Source organism: Oncorhynchus masou, chromosome 13 (assembly GCF_036934945.1).
Source record: "Oncorhynchus masou masou isolate Uvic2021 chromosome 13, UVic_Omas_1.1, whole genome shotgun sequence".
NCBI classification, from domain to species: Eukaryota; Metazoa; Chordata; class Actinopteri; order Salmoniformes; family Salmonidae; genus Oncorhynchus; species Oncorhynchus masou.
In genome coordinates, this window is record NC_088224.1 from 45312794 (window position 1) to 45334061 (window position 21268).

The 21268-nt window shown below is 41.7% G+C and overlaps 1 protein-coding gene across 2 annotated transcripts; it reads right to left on the minus strand.

The window, feature by feature from the left end:
- Nucleotides 1-2: 2 nt before the first annotated feature.
- LOC135552411 (histone-lysine N-methyltransferase SETDB1-B-like) lies at nt 3-19510 on the minus strand. 2 transcript variants are annotated; one of them, XM_064984005.1, is made up of 20 exons: nt 19416-19510; nt 18033-18293; nt 12430-12593; nt 12259-12317; nt 11668-12163; nt 11339-11518; nt 10869-11070; nt 10370-10443; nt 9845-10035; nt 9537-9654; nt 9227-9386; nt 6538-6751; nt 5750-6102; nt 5160-5276; nt 4780-4949; nt 2061-2189; nt 1573-1842; nt 1152-1321; nt 411-499; nt 3-227 (listed from the first exon to the last, which is right to left on the minus strand). In XM_064984005.1, exons 2-20 carry the CDS (start codon nt 18215-18217, stop codon nt 113-115), a joined length of 3456 nt encoding a protein of 1151 aa, XP_064840077.1. In that variant the 5' UTR covers nt 18218-18293; nt 19416-19510; the 3' UTR covers nt 3-112. The 2 variants fall into 2 exon arrangements, with proteins under 2 accessions (XP_064840077.1, XP_064840076.1); XM_064984004.1 differs by lacking the exon at nt 19416-19510 and adding an exon at nt 19024-19407.
- Between the last annotated feature and the right edge of the window lie 1758 nt (nt 19511-21268).

Below are 21268 nucleotides of genomic sequence, written 5' to 3' on the forward strand. Positions count from 1 at the left end.
GATTAAAATACAAAAACGTTCATTTTTTTATTGAAAAAAGGTTAAGACTACCTATTACAGTATATTCATACATTTACTGCAGCGGTGAAGCTGGAAGTAGTAGTATGGGCTTTCATAACTTTTCCCTGCACTCTGGATCACAGCGACAAATCAGGACTCTTGACGACCTTTTCACACCAAGCTCACATTTATAATCCCACGCCAGCTCTGTACCAGCTCTAATGCGCCTGAAAAATAAAAAGACAATATGATGAATATACTGAAGTGTATGTTATAATACACATGCTTTAGTCCACCTGGGCATGGTCATTTATTATAGAGCCAAAGGCATGAGCAGAACCCATATTAATCCTGGCTTGGATTCTCAAAAGACCAAGCAATAGATAATATCATAACAGAAGGTCACTAACTTGCTGGCAAAGAAGGCCACCCAGGGGAATCGAAGGTCATGTGTGTCCACAAAAACATTCTGCGCAAACAGGTTTGGTTGGCAGCTATGCTGTAGAGAGAAAAAAAAGGTTAATATGTTGTCACAAATATTCAATCCCAATAATAACTAAACAACTATTTAAGCTTTGACCAATCCCAGAGGTTTATAAAACCTGGGTTTAATAATAATAATTAGGCAAAGACTCAGCTTCTGTAAAAGGTTCGTAAGCTTTATTCAGAGAACGTTCTAAAGTAAAAAATGCAAAGACAATAACTTTATAACTCCCACTCCCACCTACTTACACGCGCACAAACAGTAGGTGGGCTGTATCTTTCCCCACATCCACATTCCTCATTTATCACTATTCTACCAAGCTGGCAGTTCCATGCCGTTCCCTTCCTCCCTAGATTAGAGGGACCTTGACAGGGCCTCTTTCTTGTCATAAGTTCTTCAGAGTTTCAACCAGGTCATGTATAGTTCAATTGTCCTCTGTTTTCTCAGTCCCACAATTCTCACGCTTAACTTGTCTCAACCAAACCTTATTGGATTTTAGTCTAATAATTACATTTCAGGGTGGACTTCTTTAGTCATTACTTTAAACATACAAATTCCCTTATCAGATGTATAGTTGGCAGATCTCTGAGAAGTATGGATATAGGTAAAATACAGGGCATACTTTCCAACACACGATACCCTCTGAATATTCCTCCTCATGACTCACATTGAGATAACGACCCACATTCCCCTCCAGCTTTGCGTCGATGACGTAGCATGACTCCTCCCCATCAAAGAAATGCCTAGTGGCATTTGAGGCCTCCTTGTCATTTCCCTCTGCTGTACCATCCTGCTGGTCAGAAGATTTGGCGGCAGAGCCCGATTTCTTCGCTGGGTCTATGAAAGAAGTGTCATTTGATTAGTCTGGGAACCAAAAAAAACAAACATTTTTAAAAATCCCAAAATAGTGGAGAATTCATAGATGTTTCCGTATAGATTTTTGTCTGTGCTTTACTTTCCTCTACCTTCCTACAGTATTTTGAGAAACCAACATTTATCAAACCAAATAAGAATGAATTCTCTACTGAACCTCAGTAAACTTTTTAGTTTCCCTCCATGTTTGTTCTGTATATACTGTTTCCTCTTACCCTCCTGTAGTATTTTGGCATGCCTGCGGGTGACGTAGCTCCTCTCCATAGAGGAGACGTTGTGCCTGAAGTCATCATCAGAGCCGCCATCATCTTCACTGACATTATAATCCTTGTCCTCATAACTGTCCTCATAGTCACTGGGTTCTTCATCATATAAGTTCTTCATACGAAACGGCTCTTTGTCGTGGTTTCCCTCTTCATCACCACCCCCTTCATCACAGTCATCATCATGTTCACTGTTGTCTTCTTCTATGGGCTCTTCTGAACCTGATGGAGAACAGAGGCCGCAACATTACAGAGATGATCAGTTCTATTTCTCTTTGCACTCCGTGATCTCTGTGTCCCCACTGGGTATGTGTATTTACAGTTCATGAATCGACATGGAAATCCAGTGTATCTTTTTCACATTCATATAAACATAATACACAAATAGGGTAGATCTGATGCTATGGTTGCAGGTGAGGCCAGGCTCTGCATGTCTGTACCTGACTCATTGTCGGAGCAGCGGGCCTCACTCTCGTAACCCTCCTTGCTCTCAGCTCCCTCTATGTGGTTCAGGTTGACCATGTACATGTTACCCTCTGTGCTCAAACTCTTCTTGTTCATGATTATCCCTAAGGAGAGAGATGGCAAAGGAAAAAGTTGAGCATTGTGTGGAATATAACAGGAAGAATGAGTAGAAGGAGAGAAGAGGGCAACACTACTAGAGGGCTTGTATTGAGCACTAAAATTATATATATATATAGATATAGACATATATATATATCTATATATAATTTTAGATATAGATATATATATATATATAGATATAGCATTGCAGAATAAGACTAATAGTGTATTTAATAGGGCTGTCCCCGACAAAAACAAATCTTGGTCGACCAAGAGGTGTCTGTTCTTTTGACCAATTGATTGGTAGAAATTTATAAACATGTTTTTTTCCATATAGACAGCCTATGTGTTTGAATCAAATCAACTATATGCACTGAGCTTGTCTGACGCTTTAGGCGAACTGTTTGATGAAATAATTAAGACACAAATTACTAGAGGGAGTCCGACCGCAATTGATTTGATTGTGCCGCCTGGCTCAGACTTGCTGCACTGTGTAAGAAAATAGACAGTTCGCACCCGTGGTCTCTCTCCTCCCTGCTGTAGCGACCACCACAGATAATTAAACATGTGACTGAAAAGTTCCAAAATTCCTCATTTGATTAGGAAAAACATGACCTATTCCCCCTCAAGCCTTGTATGCATCGCATGCACGTGACCAAAGACCTACTCGCACGGGACTAGCATTACTAGAATGTCCCTTATTCTAGATAACGATTCGGACTGGATTGTCGCCCCCCCAAACTGCCCCCAGTAATTCTCTTTTCTTTTCCCCAATAAATTGACAGTTATGAAGGAAACCTGGAGGTTTTTATTCTGGCGTGAAGATACTGAATTTCAACATGTCCAGGTGATTAGGCCACACTGATAACTCGAGCTTGGTTCCCAAGTTCCTAAACCATATTTCCTTTAGTGTTGCCATAATATTTGAATTGATGAAGTGTGATCATAATCATGAGGATATTTTAGTGATCTGCAGTATGTCCTAAATGCTCTCAAGCCTTCAGAGTCAGCTAAACAGTGCAATTGCACTTGAGATGCATTTTAAGGCTACGGATGAGAAAGTTAACTCATCATTTCCAAACGTTTTGGTCAGTTGTATGCTGCTGCTTTGCCATCTATTAACAGCAAGGGTTGCATTAAATAGGCTCAATACTTTTTACTGATGCATTTGACAATATTCAATTTATACGCACAAAACATATAAACAAAATCATTCACTGTGAAAGTTGATGGGCTACAAGTAGCCTATTCATATATCCCTTATGCGCAGCACTTCGTTCAATTTATCGAATCAGTTACTGTTTTTGTTTTCTAAACAGGATGTGCTTTTAGGCCTACAACTCGATGGTGGTTACTAATGTTAATTACATTATTACTATTTTAATAATAATAGCATCAAGAAGGAGATCAAGAAAAAGGAGCGCTATTATTATAAATATTTGGTGTAAACACTAAATCAATTAAAAATAATACCAGAGAGGCTGTGCTAACACAAAAAAAAAGTGTAAAGTCTTTATTACAGCAAAACAAAGATATTTTTTTTTTTATCAATTTGTGAAATTGTTTACTTGACATGTTGTTGCATGAGGCTTGGTGCTCACATAATCAGTAGTCTATTAAACAAAAACTGATTTATTTCTGTAGATATATTGATGATTTATAAAGCCAGGCACATTTAACAGTTAGGCTATTGATTACAGACCTAATTGACTATAGACCTAATTAAGTTGCGGTTTCCTCTCCTCACTTGAGACAATTAAGGCAAGGGCTGTTTTTTCATCTCCTCATTCTGCTGCTGTCGCCACAGCATTGTTCTCAACACCAATATGCTGGTTAACTTTGCTATTATTGATAAGGGAATTATATGCTTAAAGGTAATGATTACAGAACCCCACCCTGAAACATAAATAATTAGTAATTATTAGTTTATGTAACATGTATAATAAATAATTAAAGTATTAAACGTAAGTCCAACAAGGTTCAGAAGAGACCTGTGAGGGAGAGAAATGTGTGTGCCTAAGAAAATACAGAGAACAATTCAACTGTGTTTGACCCGACCTGGCTAGAACTCTTGAGAAACTTATGATAGGACAGTGAGTCCTTCTCAAGGTTCCTCTAATCTCGGGGGAATGGAGCTGTTGGCTGGGTAGTGATAAAATGGATGTCTTTGTATTATGGACTTCAGAACGTTCTCATGAATAAACCGTTACTAACCTTTTGCCAAATTATTATTAAACCCAGGGTCTTACGAACCTCGGGGATTAGTCAAAGTTTATTGATTGTTAGTTATTATCATTGTGATTGAAAATTCTCGTGACAATTATGCACATAGCAACATAGTAAAGGAAAAGGCACCAATTCAACAGCACACTGATATGTTTCAGAACCGTGGACAGCGACCGCTATCCAATGAGGGAGAAAGCGCATTTTTGCTACTGCTTGACTAAAGAAATCTTGGTCAACTAACAGCCTATCGACCAAACAATTGACAAGTCGACTAAAGGGGTCAGCTCTAGTATGTAATCAACAGAAGTCATACTTAACAGCAGTCTGTTTGTGTTGGGTTAAATTAGGTTAGATTACTAGCTCACTCACCAGTGTAGGTGCAGATGAAGGTGCCCTTGGCAATGTCATCCAGGCAGCGGATTCCCCAGCTCTTCCCCACGGTCATGAAGAGCTGTAGCCGCAGCTGAAGGCCATGCTGCACCACCCGGTTAGAGCACACCCGTGGGTCACAGCGGCACAGTGCATTGCACTCATATATACTGCAGACAGAGGGAGGTGGTTGATATAGAAATAATAATAATAATAATAATAATAATAATAATATAAGGGCTTTTCAGACATTGCTCTCAAAGCATGTCACAAAAACAAATGCAGAGAAAGAGCTTGAGAGGAAGGAGAAAACTGAGACCAACAGTCAAATGGATATTGCGATTGATGGATCATTTCCATCTGTCAATTAACAGCCTCACCCCGTGGAGAGGCGTTTCTCCAGCCTCTTGTGTGTGTAGCCAGCGTTGACGTCCTCAGGGCCTGCTGGCAACAGGGCTGTGGCCTGGATGGTCAGCTGGTGACAGGAGCATGCCGACCTACATCAACACAATACACATGTCCATAAATGCTTATGTCAAAACAACCTCTACATACCCCAAATATAATCCGATTAAGACATCGCCATTGGGTGAATGGATAAAAAAAATTTTTTTTTAGATGTGCCACATTAGGGAATTACACCCCTCTTCATTGGCTACTACCTTTAACTCTTGGTGCATACTTTGCATTACAGAAATCAAGGAGTATCAAAAACATGGCACCATGATGACACACTAGGGGTTAAAGCAACCACAGAAAAATACCAAGACTGAAAATTAAGTCGATCTTAGATCGATTGTCTGAGGGGTCAAGTTAACCTCCCTTTTCATGTATAACAAAAAATAATGACCATCATGCTTTTAGGGAAACAGGGATATTTTGTACATCTATTAAACTGCTTGTCCAGTCTTTAAAAAAAGGTTAAGGAAATAAGTGGCAGTGATGGAGAACTTTAACCCGTGACACACACCTGTCCCTGCAGCCGTCGGTGCAGTCGCAGCCCATCAGAAAGTCTGAACTGGTGTTGATGGAGACCCCACTGGCAGCGACACGCTGCTTGTTGTAGATCACTGAGAGTGGCCGGATGCTGTTGAGCTCGTTGATGCAGGACAGCGGCTGGTTCTCTCTGCCCAGCGTCAGGTCTGGGATGTTGATCTTGTAGGGCCGGGGCTGGTGAGTGGTGGTCACAGACACAAAGGGGTCCAGGCAGAACATGTCCAGGAAGAGGAAGTCACAGCGTGTCTGTTGAAGGTAGTCCTGCACAGCAGTCATGTTGCTCAGGCTGAGGCCACACGGCGACCGGTAAAATATGTGGAAATACGTCTGAGAGAGACAGAGAACCGGAGGAGGAAGGAGGTGAGAAAACCCCCCCAAAAAAGCACAACTATACCAGAGTTTTGAATAACTACAGGTATGAATCTTGGATGACAACAGAACTATACATTATTTTTCATCTGTTCCTATGGAAATGTAGCAATTGCTCTGCTCCAAATTCTCCAGTTAAGAAGAGCACAGCATCAGGCATGACCTAACACCCCTGGAGATGAGTAATCACTATAGGTAATGGCAGACTTCTGTATCATAAAGTATGATGTTCCAGACAGTCCAGTTAGCTAGGTGCTCACCTTGTTACTGACCAGGGGTGAAGTTTCCCCTAGGATCAGCTTCACCTCCCCCAATCCTAACCTGAACCATTAGAGGGTAAATGCCCAACTAACCCATGATCAGCATCTAGGGGAAACTTCACCCTACACCCACCTTGTTATTGACCCGGTGGCGGCCCTTCATGCGGCGGAACTCGCAGAGCAGGGGGATGAGCAGCGGGTTGCGTCCACGGTGCTTGGCCTCGACCTTTGACCGGATGCAGTTCAGGCAGGCGGGGCAGCAACGATGGGGAGTGAAGGTGACCGAACCTTTAGCTGTGATGACAGACGACTCCTTGTCAGTTGTACGATCCTGGCCAAAGGGCCTCCTGACATGACCAGGGAGAAGATGACATAGGTTTGAGGGAGAATGAACGAGGGAGGAAAGGTTGACAGCCTGAAACAAGGATCCAAAGGTTAAATAAGGGGTACTTATATTGGACCTGTATCACGGTGTGTGTGTCATGGTGTGTCACGAGAATCTTCAATCCCAATGATAATAACTGACAATCAATAGCTCTGACCAATCCCCGAGATCTGGAAGACCATGGGTTTAATAAAAATGAGTCAAAAACTCAGCATATGCAGAAAATGCCACCTTTGGGGCGGCAGGGTAGCCTAGTGGTTAGAGCATTGGACTAGTAACCGAAAGGTTTCATGTTCAAATCCCCGAACTGACAAGGTATCAATCTGTCGTTCTGCCCTTGAACATGCAGTTAACCCACTGTTCCTAGGCTGTCATTGAAAATAAGAATTTGTTCTTAACTGACTTGCCTAGTTAAATAAAGGTAAAAGTAAAAAAAGATAGTTTATTCAGAGAACGTTCTAAAGTCCATTATACAAAGACATCCATTTTATAGCTGCGCACATACTTCCACACAAACAGTAGGTATCCTACGCACATACTTCCAGCCAAACAGTAGGTGAGTTTCTCTTTATAGTTCTCACCACTGTGTATCACTGCCCAGCCGACAGTTCCATTCCCTGAGATTAGGGAAACCTTGAGAAGTACTCCCTGTCCTCATAAGTTTCTCAGAGTTCCTGCCAGGTCGGTTCAAACAGTTTAATTGTTCTTCGGTATTTTCTTAGGCACACACATTTCTCCCTCTCCCAGTCCAACCTAATTGGACTTATGTTTAATACTTTAATTATTCCTTATACATGCTACATAAAATATACTCCCTAATGGTTACGTTTCAGGGTAGAATTATTTAATCAGTATCTTTAAAACATCAATTATTCGACATAGCAAACCACAGATGTTTTGAACGGGTCACAAGGTGAGACTTTTTAAATGAGAAAGGAGTATCCCGTAGCCAGATAGCATTCGCTATAAATTACCATTCATTTTGGTTCATAAGACGAGGTTCCAATCTCGTTCCTGGTACTTCATAGCACATAAACACCAACTCATCCAATGGCATAAATCAATTGTCAACTCCAGATACTCCCATCTCAAGTAAAACCTCTTCTTGACCCCTCCTGGACAAGCTCACTGAGGGGAGTAAAGCCTCTAGGTCATACACTAACCCAGGATAAGTGGAACATCAGAGATGACTTACAATGGTTCCAGACACTACCACACACATCCCCCAATGCCAAAGGAGGGAATGACTGGCGCACAAACATTGTGGAGACAAGTAATTGGTTCCCCATTAATCACACCATCCCTTCACATGGTTTAAGAATAGGTAGACACATTCACATATGAAGACAACGTTCCCTCCTGTCCTCTTCCCTTTCTGATATTCTGCATAGCACCAGGGACATGTGAAAGACACACCTGACCTCTCCCCTCTGGGCCTCAGGTGACTTTAGCCTGATAAGGGAATTTATATGTTTAAAGTAATGACTAAAGAATTCCACCCAGAAACGTATAAGACTATGTGAAATGTATTAGAATAATAAGACTATATTCCAATAATGTATGTGAGGGACAAGTTAAGAGGGAGAAATGTATGGTTGAGAAAACAGAGGCAGGTAGACTACACATGATAACTCTGAAAAAGCTGACAACAGGAGGGCCCTTTCAAGGCCTCTCTAACCTAGGGAGGAGAGAACGGCGAGAAACTGCCAAGGCTGGTATTAAAGTGATAAAACTGTGTGTGTGTGTGTGTGTGTGTGTGGAGGGGGTTATAAAGACTGTTCAAATGTTGGTTGACTTTAGAACGTTCTCTCAATAAAGCTTACGAACCTTTTGCAGAAGCTGAGTCTTTGCCTAATTATTATTAAACCCATGGTCTTACAAATCTCAGGGATTGGTCAAAGCTTAAATAATTGTTTAGTTATCATCATTGGGATTGAAAATTATTGTGACAAGCCCCAGCTGTGGGAAGAAGTGCAACTGAGTCCGAAGGGATACATTCTAATAACAAGTATATCACCTAAGCATATTATGCAGATAAGACATCTTAATGATCTGTTACACAACTAATTCTGATTCCTCCGCCACATGGGTTACTGGCCCAACGCTCTAACCCAGGGGTGGGCAACTCCAGTCCTCGGGAACCTGATTGGTGGCACACTTTTTCCTCCTAGCGAACACAGCTGATTAATCAAATTGCATTCTAAACTGAAGATCATGATTATGGAGTCAGGTGTGTTAGCTGGGGTAAAACTGTGACAGCAATCAGGCCCTCGAGGACTGGAATTGCCCACCCCTGCTCTAACCGCTAGGCTACCTTCCACCCTAATAAAATTGAATAATAATGTATGCAGGAAATACATATTCAAGAAATTCGTGCAAGACGCACTTTTGAAAAAGAGTACAGAAACAGTATAAACACAAGACAAATTCTACTCACCCTACGGATGCCGACTGTTTACCAGCAGCTGGCTGGCCCTGGCTGACATTGTTGGAAGTGACCTGCGCTGGTATTACTGTTGACGAGGGGTTGACGTGAGGTTTGTTGGCAGCAGCCGTGCTAGTCTGGTGGATTGTAGTAGTAGTCGAAACTGCTCCCCCTGGGTGATGGACAAAGAGTGTGCTCGCTAAATAAACACATTGTCCAGATGGCTGATGTAGATGTTCATTCAGACAAACACAAGGCTGTAGATGTGTTCATTATTTATCAACATGGCACAGAATAAAAAGGAGATAAGACAGACACTTACCACTGTTGGGCCGTGTCACTGTTGGTTTATCCTTTGCCTCCTCAACACGTTTCTTCATGTTGGCCATATGCTCCAGACGCAGAGAGCCTCGGTACACCCATTCCTTATGTTCGTCATCCTGAGAACACCACACAGACACACCTTACCACAGTGAGACATACAGGAAAAAAGGCTTGCCATTATGTGTGTCAGTGAATAATTAGACTTCAGTTAGGTAAGCATAACCAGAATACCAGGCACAATATACTGCAAGTCAATCACTATCAATTTAATTCATGGTTACAGACTAAGTAGTTGTAGCTTCTCACCTTGAAGACGACGCACAACAAGCTGCAGTCAATCTGCTCTACTTCTGTCCTCCTCTGGATCCCCTCAAACTCCACGTTGATGGGCTGGCCTGGTCTGTACTGGGCCATAGGCGGGTTGGGATACACCTTGATGTAATCCTTGATGAACTCCCTGTTGGCCTCATCCTCTATGTCCTCCCACACCTCCGGCACTGCAGTCGATAGAGAGAGACAGGAGGCTTAGCTTGAGTGAGTCTGTGTGGTATCTGCAAGAATCTCGCCAACACCTGCATTGCAGATTAAACTTGTAGCATGACAACAACCCGCGTATGAGTTTTGCTGCTCCGTACAAGCCAATTAATTGAAAAATTGATAACTCAAATTACTTTGGTATATCTTGTTGCACAGGTGGATTCACCCAACTACAGCTGGATCTGAATGAAACATCCTACATTTGGTAGGAGGATCAAACAAGATTGAGCCAAGAAGTATTGAGTATAAGAGAGACTTTTTTATTTTTTTATTTAAGTCTGAGGCTGTTCTTACGTGGTCTGCAAACAATGTGAAGATCCGGCAAACCGACATAGGAAGGTGTGCCGTCATCAAAAAAGACTAGGAACCTGAAACACAAGAAGGAGCGCCACAGAGCTTTACTAAGACATTGATGGATCACATTCAGCATGATGTTTACATATAATATCATCCAACCAATCACACATAATACTATCACATATGGCTGCTACGCTGGCTGTTCTACCTGATAAATGTAAATGTTCCCCTGATTAGAGGGGAACAATTAAAAAATGCAGAGGAACTGGCTTCGAGGTCCAGAGTTGAGTTTGAGGGGTGTAGGCTATATTAAATGGATTTATGTTCCAAATTCCACATCAGTGGCTTGTAGGTTATGGTGTAAGCCATGAGATGCTAAACGTGTTTATGTTAAATAATGCTCAATTACTGTGAGACCGGCAATTATTTGCATGACAATTGAAAGGCTGACAAAATGTAATGAACGCCACAGCCCTACTCACACACACTCTCATACCTCATGCGGTTCTTTCGGTTGGGGAGCTCAGCCAGAATGCCAGAGTAGAACCAGGACTGCTCGGCGTCCTTGAACTTGGCCACCACGCGCACACCCACGTACAGCCTCTCCAGTGAAGCAGTCTGGTCAAAGGCTATGTGGTGTCCTGACAGCATGCTTCTCCCTTTCTCGCTAAAGTCCACCTTATACCTGCTTCCATTCTCTGTGGAGCATCAATGGTTGAGATATAGAGAACATGGAGAAAACAAAGAATTCTGTAAAGGACATGAACTGATATAAAAGCAGATTTATGACTAGATATGTCAAAGTGACTTGAGATAAGAAGAGATTATTGTCCCCATGGGGACATTTTGTTTGCAGCTCTGTGCATACATTACAACACAGCAAGCATAGACGAATGGACATATCTATACCATTACAGACAAATACAATGAGAATATAAATAAATCAGTGGTTGTGTGTGTTCTTACCTGATGGTTTGATTTCTGTAATCCTTCCTGAGTGCCAGGTCTTGGTCCTCCTCCTAGCCAGGACCTTCATATCAGTCTTAATCTCCTCCTCTGTGAGGCCGGGAGGTGGCTGAGTGGCAGGGTTTGGTGCATGTGTCGGAGCTTGCGACACGCTGGTCACCACAAATGGAGTGGACGTTTCTGTCAGAGAGAGCGAGAAGACCACCATGAGAACTAAAGATTTTCATTAAAGATATATCACTGACATCAAGTTGAAAGCAATTTAGAGAAGACCAATAATACAAAACAAGGTCAGACATTTGAAGTCCAAAATGCAAAGCACAAGTCACCTTTTCTGGCCTCTTGTTGTTTTAAAGGGACAGTGGAACCACTTTTGCTGGCCTCCTGTAATTTTGGTGGGGAAGCTGTGCTACCTTTGTTTGAGTTCTGCTGTTTTGTCGACGCAGAGCAGTCACCTGCTCTGGGCTTTTGTGGTTTCGATGGCACAGAAGGATTTGTTGGGGCAGGAGGTGAGTCTTCCCTGTAAGACACAAGTTGATGCTTGGTTCGGACAGATTCTCTTCTCTTCCTTTCACCTTTTCTCGGCCGTCCACGTTTGCTGGACTCTGGACGTTTTGTTGAGATCTTTTTTGATTTTGATGGAGTATACTCATCGCCGCTGTCTTCTTGTGGACTTGGTGGTTCAGACTCTGACTCAGCAAGGGGAGTTGTTGGGGTATCATTAGAGTTTGAGGCTTCATTTTGGGCAACAGTTACAGTCACAAAAGGGGTGGTCACAGCTGGAGAGGATGGCATGCTCTCCATGTCATCTGCCATGTCATTGTACTAAGGAAGAATGAGAGAAAAGCATGTCAGGAGCATGGCCGAGACCACACACGTAGAAGTGTGTGCATTTACATCCTATCTGGCTAAGTTCTCACATTTTCTGTGTCACTGTCTGTAGCTGGGACTTCTCCAGGAGCCGAATCGGAAGCAGCAACTGAGAAAACGATAGAACGGAGATTAAACAATAAAGCATAACGTATTGAGATTGAGGAACACATCCCATCCCCTCTGTTCCCATTGAAACAACATCTCCCTCAATCCCTTACCTCCGTCTGTGGCCATGGTGTTGTCGTTTCTGTCAGCGTCCCCATCATCAATCTCAATGATGCTTTGCTGGCCCACTCCTTCATCTTCAGAGTCTGTGTCTCTGTACTCCATGCCCAGTTTGCTGTACAGCGCCTTCATAACGGTCTCACACTCCACCACAGACCTGTGGAGAAACAGTCAAGGCAGAGGTTGCGGTCCCGAAGGTAACAGCCCTGTTCCCGCCCTCCCTGGAAGCTTCTTCCCCACATTCTGCTGCACGTTTCTTTACCTCTAAGCACATATTTTTATGGTCACCCTGCCTTCACATTTCTCACTCAATCACGAATTATAATACTTAAAGTTTTACTGGTGAAACATCCACGCAGCATCTGCATGTGTCGCGGCAGAATCAGAATCCTTTAATAAAACATCTTATTTATAAATGTTGCCTAATTTTCATAAGCATGCTTATGTGGGTAAAGTTACTTGGGCCCAGAGAGGGGAGAGGTCGGGTTAGTCTTATCTGTGAATGTGTCTAACTATTCCTAAACCATGTGAAGGGATGGTGTGATTAATGGGGAACCAGTTAGGTTGGCTCCACAATGGCTGTGTGCCAGTCACGTCTCTCTGTAAGCTTGTCCAGGAGGGGGTGTAATTGATATATGCCATTGGATGAGGTAATGTTTGGTTCTAAGTGGTACCAAGAACGAGATAAGAGCTTCGGTTTAGGAGACCAAACTGAACGATCATTTATAGCTAATGATATAAATTATGGGATACTCTTTTTTTCTGGTAAAATGTTCTTTGTATAATGTTCCTAAGACCTGTTATTCATCATGTGAGTTTTGATGGGTGTGTCTTGGCTATAAATGATACTAAGGACTTTTGTAAGCACTCCCAGAGAATTCATTTATAGACACTGAATTGATCTGAGAGTCACAGGGCTATGGTGAAGCTCATATAATTAAAGATGGACTTTATGATAACTCTGACTTGTGTGTGGTTTGCCCTCATGATTTGGTAATACAATTTCCACGACACATGCCAACCATTTGATCTCAAATCAGTTTCATGGGAATATACACTTAGATCTTCCTGAGTTATGTAGTGTTGTTTTGAAGTACAGTATTGTTTAGAATTATTATGTACAGTGAGCTAATTTTAGAGTAGAGGGCTGTAGCCTTTTTGGTGTAGGGGGCAGCATTTTCATTTGTGGATGAATAGCGTGCCCAGAGTGAACTGCCTCCTACTCTCTCCCAGATGCTAATATATGCATATTATTATTAGTATTGGATAGAAAACACTCTGAAGTTTCTAAAACTGTTTGTATGATGTGTGTGAGTATAACAGAACTCATACGGCAGGCGAAAACCTGAAAAAAATCCAAACAGGAAGTGGGACATCTGAGGTTTGTAGTTTTTCAAAGCTTGGCCTACCAAATACACATTGAGATATGGATAAAGTTGCACTTCCTACGGCTTCCACTAGATGTCAACCGTCTTTAGAAACTTGAATGAGGATTCTACTGTAAAGGAGGGGCTCATGAGACCTCTGAGTCAGTGGTCTGGCAGAGTGCCTTGGTCTCATGACGCGCGCTCCCGACAGAGTTACCTCTCGTTCCAGTGCTTTTCTGAAGACAAAGGAATTCTCCGGTTGGAACATTATTGATGTTTTATGTTAAAAACATCCTAAAGATTGATTCCATACATGTCAAATGATGTAACGGAACTTTGAGTTTTTGTCTCATGAAGATGGATTACTGGGCTGAACACGCTAACAACAAGTGGCTATTTGGACATAAATGACGGACTTTATGGAACAAATCAGTCATTATTGTCGACCTGGGATTCCTGGGAGTGCCTTCTGATGAAGATCATCAAAGGTAAGTGAATATTTATGGTGTTGTTTCTAACTTTGTTGACTACAAAATGGCTGTTTTGGGTTCTGAGCGCCATTCTCAGATTATGCTTTTTCCGTAAAGTTTTTTTTTAAATCTGACACAGCTGTTGCATTAAGGAGAAGTCTATCTTTAATTATGTGAATAACACTTGTATCTTTTATCAATGTTTATTATGAGTGTTTCTGCAAAATCACCGGATGTTTTGGAATCAAAACATTACTGCACGTAAGGCGCCAATATAAACTGAGATTTCTGGATGTAAATATGCACATTATCGAACAAAACATACATGTATTGTGTAACATGATGTCATATGAGTGTCATCTGATGAAGATCATCAAAGGTTAGTGGTTAATTTTATCTATATTTCTGCTTTTTGTGACTCCTATCTTTGGCTGGAAAAATGTCTGTGTTTTTTCGACTTGGCTATGACCTAACAATCATATGTGGTGCTTTCGCTGTAAAGCATTATTAATATTATTTTAAATCGGACATGATGGGTAGATTAACAAGATGTTTATCTTTCATTTGCTGTATTGGACTTGTTAATGTGTGAAAGTTACATATTTCTAAAAAATATTTTTGTATTTCGGGCGCTGCCTTTTCAGCAGAATGTTGTAGAGGGGTTCCACTGCGCTAGAAAGGTTAACAAACTGTAGCATAGCTGTGTTGTTTCAATCAAAGCACATATTTTGCCTAGTGCTTTAGTGCTGTTGAGTTGTCCGCATGAGGGAAGTGAGGTTGTTTTTGTCTTACAGTAACGTTATACTATGCTATTATAGTCGGTTCTGTGTAGAATCGATCATTATGTGATCTTGCAGACATTGATTTAGATTTGATCTTTTTATTTTATTTTTTATTGTCAGAGTAGCCTGTTCTCTGGGCAGACGAACGAGTAGAGCAGAGACCGTGCATAAAGTAGAGAATCCTACACATGCACAGAAGCTTCGGATCATTAGCTACCGGGAAGAGGCTTCCGAAGATTTCGGAACTGCAGCCTTTGGAATGTCAACAGTCAAATCAGTGCACAACAAATCCACAGCCACGAGTCCAATAGCACTGCTGCAGACAACAGTCTCACATGTATATGCTACAGTGGAGGCTCCTCAGAGGAGTAAAGGGAGGATCATCCTACTCAGTGAATTTCTAAAAAATATTCACGTCATCAAATAACTGATTGAAACACTGTTAGGAATAATGACTAAACAATATCCCCATTTTAAATAGAACTGTAACAAAGTAAACTTATACTCCGTTTTATTATATCTGATTAACAATATGAATTCATAAGTGAGGGGTTGTGGAGCCTGAAAAAGGGGGTAATTAAATTAAATAAATACCATTCCAGCCAGGTTGGAGAAGATTGGAAGTGAGGTTTTTTAAGTAAGCAGAAAGGGTCATCAACCTATGGCTGAACCGACTCAACTTAGCTCTGGGATGTTTAGATAAGGCAGTGTGTGTTTCCTTAGGTTTTCCATTAGCTGGAACTGTCTGCTGAATGGTGATGGATGAAAACTTCAGAAGGTTTATCTCGAATGAAATTTTGAACTGTTGGGAGAAATAATATTTTATAACCTATGACGTCATATTTTGTATATAAACTGTTGTTCCTGGTTACATGGCAGGCGCTCCAAGAATAAATACTATCATCTATTTTTGATAAGACTGGTCTCTGTCTATTTTATGCAAATAAGAATCCTACAAATTCTCATAAAATAGACTAAGTGAATTCAATTAAAGAAAACATATTGGAATTATGAAATTACAGTAACAAACACTTATCTCCCGAGTGGCACAGTGGTCTAAGGCACTGTATCACAGTGCTAGCTGTGTCACTAGAGATCTTGGTTCGAGTCCAGGCTCTGTCGCAGCCGACCGTGACCAGGAGACCCATTGGGTGGCGCACAATTGGCCCAGCATCGTCCGGGTTAGAGGAGGGTTTGGCCAGCAGGGTTGTTCTTGTGCCATTGCGCACTAGCGACTCCTGTGGCGGGCCGGGCGCAATACACACTGAAATGCTCGCCAGGTATTCAGTGTTTCCTCTGACACATTGGTGCGGTTGGCTTCTGGGTCTAGCGGGCATTGCGTCAAGAAGCAGTGCAGCTTGGCTGGGTTGTGTTTCGGAGGACACACGGCTCTCGACCTTCGCCTCTCCCGAGTCTGTATGGGAGTTGCAGCGATGGGACTAGACTGTAAACTACCAAACTACCAGCTGCAGGACAACTATTTTCCATCCTCCTTTGAGTACATTGATTTCAATAGAAGTCCTGGGAGGCTCATGGTTCTTCCATGAGCCTCCTAAGGACTTCCTCCAACCTATTAGAGCTCTTGCAGCACAAACTGATATGTTGTCCACCAAATCAAAGGATCAGAGAATGAACCTTGTACTGAAAGCATAAGCTATAGCTAGCTAGCACTGCAGTGCATAAAATGTGGTGAGTAGTTGACTAGCCAATAGTTTAACAGGTTAACAAAATAATTTATTTATTATTTTATTTCACTTACTAGCTAATGCAGCTAGCTAATTTAGCCTACTCAAACAGACAGGAATGATATTTATGTTGGCTAGCTGGCTAAGGCTATCCAACACAAACTCTGAGTCGAGGTAAGCTTTTGGTTTTATAGTACTATGGCACTGGTAATTTTCCACAACTGTCCAGTACCCTCTTCACACACCACACAAAGGAGTGATTTATTACTGGCTCCTAAAGACCCTGCCAGGCTGAATTCTTGTTCCATCTGTTGAGGCTCTAAAGATCTTATCACTCCCCTTAGACCCATAGACAGTGAGAACTGGTGAGAACCTGTTCTTGTTTGTTCAATGCTTTACGAAAGTGGAACCAAGTACCTTAAAAATATATATATATATATTTAACCTTTATTTAACTGGGCGAGTCAGTTAAGAACAAATTCTTATTTACAATGGCGGCCTTCCCCGGCCAAACGTGGACGACACTGGGCCAATTGTGCGCCACCCTATGGGACTCACAATCACAGCCGGATGTGATACATCCCGGATTCGACCCAGAGACTGTAGTGACGCCTCTTCCTCATGTAACTTTCGAGAGGAGCAAAACTTCTCTCCTGACCCTTATGCCACAACATTTGTAAAATCAAAATAAAATATCTACATTTGTAATTTTGATCTGTCGCTCTGTAAACATGCCTGGGCGAAATTAAATAATAGCAAGGAAGCATGGGCTTGGATCACAGCATGACGACAGATGTCGTTAGCAACGGAATAATTATACACAGACAGACAAAGTAGGCCTACTAAACGATGCCAAGTAGACAGACAAAAATCAACCATATCGCCCCAGCAAAGTAGACAGAAAATAGGAATATTGAACAACAACGACCAGCTACGGATTCTGATTCATACATGATGTTTGGAGAAGGGGAGACTTGTGCCATGTAACGAGTGACTGAATGCGAGTGAATGAATTATTCCTATCACAGATAATTACAACACCGTTACAATACTTGTTTTATATGAATGACAGTCATCCAATAAGCTGCAATAAAAATAAGATGCAAGCATTGCAGACTAGGAAAACAAAACTTATAGGCTGATCCCAGATCTGTTTGTGCTCTTACCAATGCCACTTCTCACGGTCAAGCCAAACATTTCTATATGGCATGAGAAACTGACAAGAAGTCAACATGACAGCAGATCTGGGACCAGGCAAAAACACTTAAGCCAACAGGCTGAAAAACACTCACTCGCAGGCAGTGTTGAAAAGGGTGCGTGTGCAGAGGGCCTGCTTCTCCTTCCGCTGCACTAGGTTCTGCATCTGGGCCAGCTGGGTCCTCCTGAGTTTCACCAAGTCTTGATTCTCCACCTCCTCCTGTATCCAGCCCTGAAGCTCCCCCACGGTCATCTCCATCTCATCATCCCCACTCTCCATCACTTGGGAGACTGTGACACCTATCTAATGGCTGCTCTCAGGTTTTCAACAGTAGGTCTGTGTTCTGGTCCTGTTCCTGTTGACAAAACATTGTCAATTTCCTTCCGCTTTTCTAAGAGCTCATAACATTTAACTGCAGGCCATGCTTTCATTATTTGTTTAGATATTAAAATTGGCGTTGTAATGTAAACATTGATCCATTTGACATAACAAATCGTCAATCGCCCAACAAATCAACACATTTGGCACGTGAACTGTTACACGGTTGTTGATAAAACACCACAACGCCTTTCATTAGTTCAAAGAGGTATTAAGTGTAAGCTATTAACAAACTAATTTATTTTACTGTAATGAAAAGGTCCAAACTGCACAACGACGGCGAAGAAAGTGAATGTTGAGGTAACGTTAGAGAAAGTGAATGTTATGAGGTAACGTTAGCGAGCTAACGTTAGCGTAGTCTGATTAAGCAGGTTGTGAAATAATCTATTATTCGTATACAAATTAACGCGAAGTGTGTATTACAGCCTGATTAATCAGATAAACGCTAACGTATCTTGCCTGATTAATCAGATTGAAGTTGGCGGATCTAATGCGACAGTTAGTAACGCTAGCTAGTTTAGCTAAATTAAACCCAATTCCATATTTAGCTAGCGTTAGTATTACGAGTACTATGCTAGCTAATCCAAATGTCTTAATGGTAACTATAAAGCTAGTATAGCTAGCTACATATCTAGCTAACTATGGCTGAATAACTCAATATCTTCGGTTAACCAAATTGTGTTGCAAAAAAACATGTCTTTTCTCACCTGAAGCTTCCCGCAAAAACATTCACTGTCCACTTCCGCGGACGACGTTAGCCCAGTCAGCTTGCTAAATGAACGTTAGCTTTAGCCAGTCAGCTAGCTAAGTGATTGTTAGCTTTAGCCAGTCAGCTAGCTAAGTGAACGTTAGCTTTAGCAACCAAGGCAAGGGGGAGGGTATGTCACAGTGTTCCGTTTTAGCCTATTTTTTTCAACATGCTGCAGTTCTTAGACCTTTGTGTTTTAAACGCAAGTAGTATATAACGTATAACGTTACAAGTAGTATATAACGTTATAAGTAGTATATAACGTTAGCTTTGTCCAATTTCCCATGCATACTCTTTGGTCGAAGTAAAAGCACCAGGGTGTGCAGGCTAAGTAACTATTACTACACCCACCGCCATGATGAATTGGAAGATGCTTGCAAACAGGGTAGTGGATGGTAACGTTACCCCCGTGTGCTCTCCTACGATGGCGCCATGATGAATTGGAAGACGCTTGCAAACTGGGCAGTGGGTGGTAACGTTATCCCCGGTGTGTTCTCCTACGATGGATATACATGTGCACTGCAGATAGAGTGTAGAATGCGACGCTAGAGCAAAGATCTACTGTAATATATTTGCTTAAATGTATCGAGTTAATAGTGATGAGTCGGCTCTAAGAGCTGGCTCGCATATCAGAAGAGCCGAATGTATTTATAAAAATATAAAATCATTAAGATATTAATAATCAAAAGACTTAAATGAGTAGAATTAACTCATTCAAATAACCCCAAAGGAAATAAAATAATATAGGCCTAAATGCTCAAGCACACATTCGTTCACACACTTAGCAGCCGAGGAGAGAGAGGAAGGACAGCTGTGAAGACAACAGCTGCAAAATGAGTCGGAAGCACAGTAGCATGTTAGAGCATAGTGTAGAACTTGCCAAAACAAAATCTCATATAAAGCCGGTTATACGCACAACCTACATCGGCATATGTGCACCCAACTGTGAAGCTAACTGTGAAGCTAGCTGTAGCAGAGTTTCAAGAAACTAGCGGGCCTGCTAGTGATAGTGATGGAGCCAGCACCTCCACACATGGAGATGTATCCATCCAGTCAAGTAGGCCAACTCCGCGACCAACAGTAGCGCAGTCTTCTATGGACCAGTTTATGCCAAAGTCTATGTCTGTATCAAAACAAGACCAAATTGATATTGCATTGGCTAAAATGATTACCACCGATTTCCAGCCATTTTTGATCGTGGAGGACAGAGGTTTTAGAAATTATAGTTTCTCTTTATGGGGTAATACCCCCTGTTGTTTGCAGTTGTAGAAATAAAGAGAGAAATAGAGGTGAAAGATGATAAGGAGACTCTGTGCCCTCTTAGGACAAATAAAAGGAACTGGAAAGGAAAGGGGAGACAGAGCAAGGTGCAGGAAGGAAACTATGGGAGAATGATGTACATATATGGAGGAACATAATACTGTAACACAAGAGAGAGATACACTTATAGAGTGCATTTGCCATTCTGGTAAAATGCATTGTCTATTGTATAGGAGAGGAGGCCATGAGAGTATGGAACAGCTGAGCACGCTAAAAACAGACCACACGGAAGGGAAGGTGACACATAGGCGCCTAGGGCAACTGGACACACTAAAGATGGAGACACATAGTCTGCTGACCCTAGATAACACACAAACAGAAGAACGAATTAAGCTGAGTGCAGGGATAAAGCAAGCCTATAAAATAGAGGAATGTATAGTATTTTTAGTATAGCTGAGCACGCTAAAAACAGAGGAGACACATAGTCTGCTGACCCTAGATAACACACAAATAGAATAATGCATTAAGCTGAGTGCAGGGAAAAAGCAAGGGTCTTGTCATCATTATAATCTGACGGAAAGCAGATATGGGCGTTATTGGGCTGAACAAGCAGGATGCACAGATTGGGATGTAACTTCATTTGCATGTGGGATGTATGTGTATAAATCAGAGCGAATGCTCTGAAAAAGGTGTGTGTTCCGCGGACCATTCCGGCTTGCAATACATTGTATTAAAAGTCTGTTATTGAATTCACAAAGTTCTTGTAAGCGTTATATTTGAACCGATTTTCCACGACAAAACCAGAAAAGTTTAACTGTTATGAAAGATCATGTGGAAATAGGAAGACAAGTGTGAATGGTTTTGGTAACATGGGTTATCAATAATAGTGATATTTGATGCGATATACTGGAATAAGACATTAAGTCATCTGTATTATCCAGTAA